Here is an 11,312-nt window from a genome sequence, read left to right as displayed (position 1 = left end):
CCACAAAGTCACAGACCAGTTCAGGTTGGAAGGAACCTCTGGAAGTCACCTGCTCAAGTAGGGCCACTGAGAGTCAGTTGCCCAGGACCATATCCAGACAGCTTTGAATATCTCCAGGGATGGAGACTCCATAGCTTCCCTGGGCATCTTGTGCCAGTGCTTGATCACCCTTGTAGTAACAATGAAAGATGACAAAAACTTATGAATTGTCCCATAAGGGATGGTTGGATTTCACAGATGGTGGGGGGGGGACATTCTGTGAAGTCTGGCCATTTCTCCCAGGTAACTGAAAAACTATACTTGGGACCTTTCGGGAAACATGATCTTGCAAGGGCCAATAGCACTGAGGTGATCCTATAAAAATCTGGGATTACCTAAGAAACAACATCAGAAATACCAAATTTGGGTAGAGACGTAAAAAACCTGGGGCCAACGAAGAGAAATCAGAGAGGTGGTTGGTTTGTTTGAGAAGGAATGAGGGTGGTAAACGGGGTAAAAAAAGAGAAATGGGAAAAGGGGGAAGAAAGGGGATCTAAAGGGTAGCTAATCATAGAACACTTAGGGTTTGTCTCAGCTGATTGCAGTAGTTTTCAGTAGGGCAATAAATCTCCTCTTTCCACCACTGGCTGACCTGCTTGCATGGCCAGGAGGGACCTGGTGTCTTCCCATGCACTGGGTGGAGAAGGCTGGGAACTCTCCTCCTAACACCCACCAGAGAATGCCTGGAGGGGACACCTAACAGATCTACCCTCCATAGCCTCCTGCAAGAGATGGAGGCAATCCATACCATTGATCCATGCTTCTACATCAAAATTGCACTGGTAAATGAAGTAATTAATCAAAAGATGAAGTCAAACACCAGATTAATGCCTTTCACTGATTTAAAATAAGACCATAATCACTGAAACTTTTTTCTAATCATACTACTGAAAGATGCAGTAAGTTACAAAAGGTCCTCATGACAGATTTGCAGTGATTTTGTACCACCTTTTTTCAGATCTATTCCAAACAAAATCTCTCATAGGAAGACACAGGAAACTCAAAACCACTTTGTTATTTCAGGTGCACATCTTGTAGAGAAAGCTTTGTGCATCACACCTTTCTACATGCTCAGAAACTGTGTTATTTTGTTATGCATGACAAAGACCAAGTAAAGAACACAAAACTAACTTTTGCAGAAAAGCTGTATTGCTTCATGGGGTTTTCACCTCTGGAAAGCCGTATCTGGTACATATTCTCACTTTCATGATTCTTAGTCTGTGTGTACCTCCTTTTTCACAGTAAAATTAAAAGTACGCAATGATTTTGGCATCTTGGAGCAAAACCAAGATGCATCCCTGGACAGGAGGTCTAGGTGAGAAATCTGAGTAAGCCAAGTTGCTTCTGCATAATATCATTACCAAAAAATGAATTAAAAAATCAAGCCACTGTTGTTACTGCTTGCTTTTGATTTCATCAGTGTATTTCACAAAAAAACTAAATCCACCATGACCCTTTCAGGATAAATACTTAATATTACTTTGAAATAAGTGGGGATGCTGCATTTGCCAAGACAGCAGTATGCACACTTCCAGGAAGAAAACTGTTAGAAACACTAGGGGGAAGAATTGATGCACCTGCCTGCTCTATGCACTGTTTTCCATTATTTGATGACCCGCTGTAGGGAAAAGGAGGAGTTCAAACGTTATTTTACAAAAGACAAGACATAATGTGTAACTACACTCCAGAATTAATGATAAACAAAGAGGTCCTTACATTCCCCTTCATAAGTTGCTCAACCAGTAAATTGCACTGTATCCTGCTACGTCTTTCACTGGGCCCCATTCAGACCAATGTCAGAAAAGGGTATGTGGCTTCAGAGAAAGGGTAGGATGTAACCGTACTCTGACAAAAAAGAACTATGGGTTTCTAGCAAATTAATTGCTATGCCAAGAGCTGAGTAAAGCTATAGGAACTATGTGAGGAACTATCCAAGAATGACACAGAAAAACAACTCTTGAACAGCAATTTTCATCAATTTCCCTTGCCTTCCCCCCCTAGAGTGATGCAATTAAAATACTCTTATTGTGACATGGGGATGCAAAAAATCATATTTTCTGGAGCAAGGGCACACTGAAGAAAAGTTACTGAATAGAGATGTCAGCATTTTCGAGTTAAGATTTTTTGATTTCAAGTCAACAGTGCTAGCAGAGGGATCATTTTGTCCACATGCTATTTCTGCTGCATATATAAACCTCCACTGAAGATTAAGCCTTATTTCATAGCACACTACTATTACCTGAGACTGTAAAGGTCAGCGGTAGTATTGATGCTGACAAAAAGTCGCCAGATTTGACACTAGAAGTGTTGTAAATATACAGATCACTTGGGATGACTGCGAAAATAGCCTGAGCTGACAGTGAAGAAGCCTGTGGGTAAACAGATTTTTACTCTTTGCCTGAAACTTGCTTTTTCTTTTAAATGAAAGCCGTTGTGAGATCAGATAAAAAGATTGCATACTTTCAACATGTGAATGTTGGGTTTATCAGTCTAAAAACTGCTGATCAACAATTGTATTTATGGAATGGAAACTAACCTGTTGTACCTATAAGTTATGAAACAAGACTATTTATATAATACACAAAAAAACCACAGTGACGAAAACCAGATTCTTAGTATGACTAAATCAATCAGCAAAGTGCATCTCTTGTACATCCTTGTGAAGCACCCAGCTCCTGGAGACTGCGATCACAGGTGAGATGAAAAATAACTATAGCAATAACAACCCTATTAACATTGCCAAGGTATGGATGAAATAAAACCAGCACCCACACACTGCCACATCCTCATATATGTAACATCCTTTCACAATGATTATGAAGTGGCAGGAATGGGACTTACCATCAACACCACCCTTCTGAAGAGGTCCATATCAGCTGTCTCTGTGAGCAGGTGGATGCTGGTAACATCAGCTCCACCACGGTCAGCTCCTAAAGAAACCCTGCTTGGGTCTCCTCCAAAGCTCGCAATGTTCTGCTGCACCCACTTCAAAGCTGCTAACTGATCCAAAAGGCCGGCGTTTCCACTTGCATCAGGAGAACCTATTGTAGGAAACAGTGAAATACATCTGAAAAGAAACCAGACTATAAATATTTGAAGTTTTGATTGAACATCACATTTTTAGCAGCTCTTGCAGCTGAACCTTGACAAAACTGATACCAGAGTTTCAGCATCAGAAGGGGTCTCCTCCAAGGTCATCACTTTACAGATTGACTCCATTTCAGTTTTTACCATTCCACCAGCCACCGCTGGAGGTGCCTAATTAATTGTCCGTCCTGGTGACATAAAAATAACACTCCAACTTCTAAGCTTCAGTTGGACAGCTCATGGCGGGAGACTTGAATCCAGGCTCAAGTATCCATAAATTCAGGGCATAAGAGTCTTTTTCTACATAAGCAGCTTGATCTTACAAGAAATTAAAAGCAAACAAAACAAATCAGTGTGTTTGCCAAGTTGGACGGGACCCATAAGGATCATCAACTGTTTCCCTTGAGTACACCTAATTGCATCTGTTTGCTTCCTGTATCACTTTTACACTTACCCTGTCTGACCAATCAGTTTTGTAACATCATCTTGCATTTCTTGAAACACGCACAGATATAATTTTGTATTTTATATTATCTCCACATATATCCTTTGAGATTGACCTATGTCTAACTGAGAAGAGATCTTATCTATATGTATTCATATTTTTGTTCCTAAGAAAATAAATAAAAAATAATGAATCAAGTACCCCCTATGCTTAGGTATTACCACTGAAAGGCTACTTTCTTTTCAGTACCAACCAGTGGTAACCTGATTTGAATAATAGGAAAGCAACGGTGAAAGCATCTAATGATACAAACCCCTAGACAAGCTTAATTTTTTTAACAACAAAAGCAGAAATAAGTAAGTCCTGCACAGTCTGTAAGAAAGGAATAGAAAATGATTGTTCACTGTCTGCTGCTTCTTAATCCACAATGAGGCATTCACTTTTAATGATTTTAAATTCTCCACATTTAAAACTTGGAAGTAAGAAAAAAAGACAGAAAAGCCAGGAACAGAAACACAGCTGAAACTATTTGTTTCTTCCATTGCCAAGACGAAATAGTACAATTTTAATGTGAGAGGCTCAGAAACTAGTGGATCAAAATGAACAGATAACGGAATAAAAAGATGCCACTTTGTGAACAGGTAGCCCTGCCTCAGGCAAAGAGTAATTGGAAGTATATATCCTGTCATAGATATCCATATGCCTACCATAATGAATTACTGAGAGATCACAGACACCAATTTAAGCAGCAGAATAGAATACAGAGGAGATTATTGATTACAGATTATTGACAGCCTTGCAGCTCTAACAGTTACGCACATCACAATACCCACCTCTATAAATGCCTTTGCAGTGGGACAGCCAAGAACTAAATGACCCCAGAAACTACAACCTTCCACTTATAGCCACAGTTTAAGATGCTCAGGACAAGCCACACCAGTGAAGCAATGGAGGAAGAACTTTCCCTGCTTTAGTTTTTAGGGTTGTTTTAGTTTGTGCTGCACACCCTGACCATTTCCCAGGGCTCTCAATCCAGCAGTAAAACCATTCTATGGTGTTAGAAAGGAAATATCATTTCAAGGGCTTGCTGTGTGTCTCATGAGACCTCCCCAGAGGAAGTGAAATCATAGAATCATTGAATTGTAGATCATTGAGTCCAACTGTTACCCCAGCACTGCCAAGCCCACCACTAAACCATGTCCCTAAGTGTCACATTTACATATCTTTTAAATACCTCCAGGGATGGTGACTTAAAAACTGCCCTGGGCAGCCTGTTCCAGTGCTTGACAACCCTTTTGGTGAAGAAATTATTGTATGCAAATCCATGGAAATGTTTTAGCAACACAATGTGCCCTGCTACTGGCATACTAAAAACATGACCAAGGAGAAAAACACAGCCAGTTCCTTCTGCCCTGGCAAAAAACACAATCATGCTGTGAAATGTACCACACTAGGGAACAAATGCATGCATGGGCATTCACAGTAGTTAAACCAAAAGAAACATGTCTGTGAGGAATATTTCCCACTGCCTTTTTGTAGGAAAAGAACACATTCCTGAGGACCACAGGACAATGAAAAGAAACCAGTGTTCAGAAAGAAGCAAACAAGGGCATACACATGCATTTCTGTTACTACTAAACTGGAGAAGAACAATAGTGCTAAATTTAAGCATGAAAATAATCCTTGTTTATATGAATTCATAGACTCTTAAAAGAATCAGGCTTAAAAACACAACTGTCTTCTCCATACTCCTGCCACCCATGTTACTGACAATTTACCTTAACTTTTTTGGGTGCAAAGTGGGAGGGGAAGGCACTAGCAAAAATGTTCATCACTTTTTGCAACATTAATGGATGATAGCAAATAAAATTGATATCCTTTATACTTCCAACAATGCGAGCTCTTTGCTTGCAAAGGCTGTCAACGAGACACCAAAAGAACTGCAGAACTGAAAAAACACCCAAACAACCCACCCCCTCCAAAAAAAAACCAAACCAAAACAATAACAACAAAAAAATCTGTTGTTTTCACTTCCCTTCATTCCCTAAAATCTCCATTTAACTCTTTCCTTTCTCATTTTGTAATTTATAACAAGTCAACATGAAAAGATTCAGCACTTTGCTTAGCTGGACCACGAAACTGGTATTGCTCACAAGATCATAACTTTTGTTTGTAACTTCAGGGCTCTCCAACAGTCCCTGCTGCTAATGTCCCTACAGTCCTAAGGGTGAGTTCCTGCCTCCTGTGAAATTGGTGGCAAAATTTCCAAGGGACTGGGATTTGTCCAGGTCTTTCAGTAAGAATGGAAACCACCCTGGCATATCATTAAGGATTTGGTTGAGTCTTAAGAAAAACCCTTACAGTATTTGACCTTCACTGAAAATCCCCAGTGGCTACTGGTCATGCACAGGAGTCAGAGGTATTTCATCGACCAAGAATAGACCTTGCAGTGGGAGCATTGCTCACCAGAATGGACATGACTGAAAATCCATGCTGATAGGGGGCCTGGTACAAACATACCACACTCATCATCTCTACATGGACTAAAGATGATATAGGGTAGCAAGGCACTGAAGGAATTTTTAGGGCTAACATGGAATTTAGGAATTTTTAGGCACATGAATGTGGTGCTTAGTTTGCTCCAATGACTCTTGCAAAGAGCTTTTCCTTCTTGCTCCTGCTCCTGAGCAACAGGATCTCCTCAAATGCACAGGAAAGACCACACTTTTTCCTGGCTGCAACTCCACAGTACAGAGAAGAGGGTCCCTGCATGCTCCTCACTCATAATGAACCACCTCTATCTCTAAACTCAGTCCATTCAGCTCATGCGTTGATGTTTCCAGACATACATGCAGATCCCTATGAAAAATCTCAAAAGCATGGACTACCATATAAATATCGGTATATAATATTCAGCCCAGTTAGCAGTTTCCACTTTGGAAGGAACCTAGGTGAGTTTTGTAGGGCTGAAGGAAGTTAGTGGGTAACGTGTGGGCAATGCTGCATAATGGAACCTCGCACAGCTCCACACTGCATTTGGCTCTAGCTAAAATGAAGCCACACTATCACTTTCATAAGCATCTGGTTTACACTCATGAAAACAGTGATTCTTTCCCCAGATACACCTATTACCAACTTCTTATTTAAATTACTAAGGAATCTGTAGTCCCACCAATCTGTTTACTGAATGAAAAACAGGCTTTCCTGGGAATGAGTTTTGAACAATAAAACAGAGAAGAGAAACAATAACCTGTAGCTGCAGCTACATACCCCACACTAGACAAAATACAGGCAGCATCACTAGCAGTGAATACTTAAAAGAACCACAAGGCAAAGTACTGAGTCTGGTATTTGCAAACATGGCAAATACAACTTCCTAAAGATTATATAGGTATTGAAATGTCCACTAGAGAGGTCAAGGATTGCTACCAGCATGATGGAACAAGAGCTCCACTTGCAATCATTGCATTTTCTCGCCATGGTTCTCTAAGCTCTCCTGTGCTGGGCAGAATTGAAAGGTGCTGGAGAAAACTGCTCCCTACTTGCTTAAGCAGGCAAATCTAGTAAGAGGCAAAATGAAAAAAACAATCCCAAAGACCAGACAACAGTATGGCAGAGGTTTAGGGAGAGTGAATGTGCATTTTCACGTGTACGTGCCTCTTTGCAGAAGACAAAATCCTGTATATAATGAGCATTTGAGTAGTTTTTAATGGCAATTCGTATTAGGAGGCAATAGGAAAGCAAAAAAAAACCAAATACCAGAGTATGGGAAAGGGATGCAAACTCAGAACATGCAAAATTTCATGGATGCAAGCATTGGAAGTTGAAGACATTGAAAATCATAGCCACAGTAACAAGCACTGCAATTAGCAGGAATACTGACGCCTAACTTGTCTTCATGTGTGTCTGCAAAACCCAATATCCACAGTTGCACCTGCAAACACAAGTCTAGCCGATGCTTTGATATAAATGCTTGGGCTTTGGTTTTGTCACTTTGCCTTCATAGCCTCTTCCCATTCTCTTCAAGTCCCAGTGGTATCCCCTAAAATAGTCAGTGAAAAATACAGGTTTTTCAAGTTTAAAAATAACTGAACTTTAAGAAAAAAAAAACATAGAAACAGAAGTGTTACAGAATGCAATTTAGCCCATAGCTGTGCTCTAGAAATTCATCACTTACCAGTACTAAGGAAGCCAAAAACACCGACTCGGTAGTTTGACATCACAACAATGATGTTACTGATGGCAGCTAGGTATGATCCATCTATGGATGTCTTTCCAGCCTCAGCACTGTAACTCCCTCCATTGTGGAAGAACAGCAACACTGGCAAGTTTTTGACCTGCCATGACAACAACCAGGTTAATATCCCTGTAGCCAACTCCTTTTGTAGGTTGGTGATGAGAACAGAAACATCTTCCCCATTAACATTACTGGAACCATTCATAGCTCTTTAACAGTGACCATAATGAGGGAATATCTGTCCATCTGTCTGAAATGCTAGGGGTAACTTGTTCTCAATGACCTATATACCATTCTAGAGGATACTATGTCCAGTATAAAGAAGATTTAATGGCACCACTGTGTTCCATCAGCCAACAACTTTACCAGGTTAGTTCAATGCAGACCCATCCTGCTGACTTGGCCATTGGGCTCATGGTGGGCTCATCTTTGCTGCAACATGTCTGCTTTACACAAATGCATGGGAAAAGTTCTAACAAGTGGGAAACAGAAGAAAAAGGCCTGTTGGGTTGCTTTATCTTCAGCAGGACTAACTCAACAGCTGTACAGGGCTGCTTCCAGCTCTCAAGTCTTCAGAATTAAATATTGCCTTATCTCCAAAATCTCACTTGACAAGAACTCCTCATTGCTCCTTCAATGGAGGTTTTCCCCTATTAGATATATAGAGAGGCATCCTGCAGAGTGGGCTTTTTCTGTGCATGGGAGAGAGTCACATCTCAGGAAACACAAAGGGCCCCAAAAGAGCCCATCAGGACTCCCGGGATGGGAAGGAGGTACAATGGGCTGCTGCCCATGTTAGAACTTCTTACAGAGCCACATGATTTTGCACAGAAACAGAGGCTTTTTCCCAAATCAGCAGCACATCTGTGCGGACCGTCTCTGTACGCACAGCAGGGATTCAGCCAGGCTGCTGCTGCATGAGCAGCACAAAAGCAGAAGTGCACCAAGAGACCTCAGCATTTATCAGCAGATTACAGCTCTGTTGAGATGACACTGAAGAAACACCAGTCTCCCTCTCTGGGTTGGCAGCTGGTGATGTTTTGCAAGGAGCTGGTGGCCCCTGCAGCAGCATCAAAGTACATCTGAGGTTTGTTTTTATCCCTGCAGCTACAGGGCATTGGGCTCTGCTGCTGTTGATTTCTGGATGAGGCTCAGCTAAACACAGCAGTCCCATCTGCTCTGGCAAATGATGTCTCTGGCTGTATGGGAGGAGCAGCAGGGAAGCAATGGCTTCAAAACTACAGGATAGGAGGCAAACTCCTCTCATCTGCCATTAATTTGTGATGATTGTGTGCACCTTCTCACTTATCAGTCTGGAGAATCACTTCAGAGGCTTCTAGTAAACATGACAGTGTTACCAAGAAAACCCAAGAAACTGGAAGCACTGAAACGTGCTGCTCTCTCTCAGTAACTTCTGCTCCTGAATAGAAATTGCCTAATTCACAGTGGTCCCTGGTTCCTATTTCTGCACTGCATGTAGCACAGAGAGAGAGGTAGGGGTAACGAAAAAACTGAAAGGATCTGTTTTCACACAGAAATTTGTTCAAAAATAGAACCTCATTGAGCCATGTCAGCTAAAATGGTATTAAACATGATGGTGAGCCTGCTCCATCCCCTCAGCTCAGCATAGTTAAGCCTGAGGTTCAAACCAGGCATTTCTGATGTCTCCACAGCCTGCATAGCACCCTGACCTCCAGCTGCCCTCTAAGTTGTGCCGAGTGCCTTTACTCAATGCTGTAATGATGAAAAGCTTAAGAAAGGCAAAAACAGGAGATAAAAATTAAAACCAGCAAAACAAAGACTGCTGTAACAGATACGGAGCAGTTTAGGGGAAGACTTAGTACTGGGGCTGTGCCTCATGCTAAGTGTCTGGACGTATCATTCCCATTTCTAGTCTGCAATGAGCAATGACAGATCCCTCTCCTATGCAAAGGTAAAATATAATGAAAAAATAATTTGGGGTTTAACCCCAAAGGATTTCAATCTCAGAGCTCATGGATTTGGACATTTTAGATGAAGCTGGTTTAACATAATTACCTTCGCATTTCTTGTTTGTCCTTTTAACAGCATAGTATAATGCTTTAGTTTTTCATGATTTGGTTGAACTATGCCTCACAATATGAGATATTTCATGTCGCCTACCTATCTTTCTCTGCATATTTGGTAGCCAAATAATCTTTTACTATATATTAGCTGCTGAATCATTTATTTTGGATATAAGTGAACTTCCCAAAGCCTTGCTCTCAACCAAATTCAATCAACCCCTGCAATTAAATCCTTGAGGAAGAAGAAACACAAGACCTTAAACGAAGCCTGATGGAGCCAATCCCTTCATCCACCACCCCTTGGTATCAAGCTCAGATGCAGCACCACCAGTGTCAATGCTGGTGGAGCACACACAGTAGCTGGCCAGAGTAGGACCAGCACATTTCTGGTGGACAGGCCATGGATACCACGTGTCTACTGGTCAGTGTATGGTTTTACTCCATACTTTGCAACGTAACGCAGGCAGTCACACATTGAGGTGTAAAATCTGTGTAAAGACTTCCAGCTGGGACATGGGCAGTTGGCTTTCTGACATGGCTATTGGGGGATGTCTTCTGGGGAGCCCAGCAAATCTAACATGGTCTTATGCCTGTAGGGGCTTAGGTCCCATGTGCAACAATTAGTGGAGAAAGTTCAGCATCCACTAGGAAGCTGCAAGTCAGCTGAAAGCCTGAAAGGTTTCCTCATATGCAGAACCATCTTCTCCATCTAACAGTAAAGCCCTTAATGAGCTATTTGGCAGGGCTAGATTTAAACTCTACCAAGCCAGGCAACCTCCAGTGCTTTAACTACTCTACAGTATTGCTCTTTAAAGAATTGAGTCCAACAGGGATGATGTGATAAGGATGGGAATAACACATGGAGGGGATGGGAGAAGAGGAAAGGGGGTACAGTTTCTATTCTTATTTAGGGGAGAGCTTCAACTCTTGATCTTATATTTGAACCCTTCGTAAATCAAGCTGAGGAACAGCTTTGCTTTGCCAGTGTGACAGGTGGTGACGGTTATAGGTGGAAAAAAGTCTCTCAGAAGTGCCAGTTTTACTTGGAGGGTTATGCGGTACACGTAGCTATGGAAGCAAAATGAGGTGATGTCATTCACCTTCTTCACTGCTTGACACTTAAACAGTCCTCTGGTGACCGGCAGCAGTACCTGCACTGTGCTCTTGTCCAGGCTCAAAATTCTCCTGAACAACCCTCACATTTGCTGCTCTCCAAGAGATTTTATATTCAGTATTTACTGGCTTATTTAACTTTCCATGGGTTGAAAATATATAACGATAGCTCTCTGTATGTGAGTAAAAAATAGAGCTCACCACAAAAAGAAACAGGAAAATGTTTCCTTCTGCTCCCAGATACTTCTGCAAAACCAGAAGTTTTGTTTCTGTCTTGGGGCAGACTTAATGCATGTGAAAGTGATTGACTCGATCACATCTACTTCTACCTTACACCTCTACAAAA

General features: G+C 41.5%; 2 protein-coding genes across 3 annotated transcripts in view; one reads left to right on the top strand and one right to left on the bottom strand.

Annotated features, from left to right (window-relative positions):
* TG (thyroglobulin) overlaps positions 1-11,312 on the bottom strand; it is a 213,087-nt gene that overhangs the window by 60,502 nt on the left and 141,273 nt on the right. For both annotated transcript variants that reach the window (XM_061374135.1, XM_061374136.1), the window contains 2 exons: positions 7,749-7,908; positions 2,881-3,080 (listed from right to left, as the gene is read on the bottom strand). In XM_061374135.1, coding sequence (XP_061230119.1) covers positions 2,881-3,080; positions 7,749-7,908 — 360 coding nt within the window. The remainder of the gene's footprint in view (positions 1-2,880; positions 3,081-7,748; positions 7,909-11,312) is intronic.
* Positions 1-11,312, top strand: part of ZFAT (zinc finger and AT-hook domain containing) — a 983,920-nt gene that overhangs the window by 836,119 nt on the left and 136,489 nt on the right. The gene's annotated exons all lie outside the window — the stretch shown is intronic.

The sequence above is a fragment of the Neopsephotus bourkii genome, unplaced genomic scaffold (genome assembly GCF_033783945.1).
Source record: "Neopsephotus bourkii isolate Nb327-2 ecotype Australia unplaced genomic scaffold, CSIRO-AGI_Nbou_v1 NB_1637, whole genome shotgun sequence".
Classification (NCBI taxonomy): Eukaryota; Metazoa; Chordata; class Aves; order Psittaciformes; family Psittacidae; genus Neopsephotus; species Neopsephotus bourkii.
Note: the sequence above shows the minus strand (reverse complement) of the source record. Positions and strands in the feature narration are given on the sequence as shown.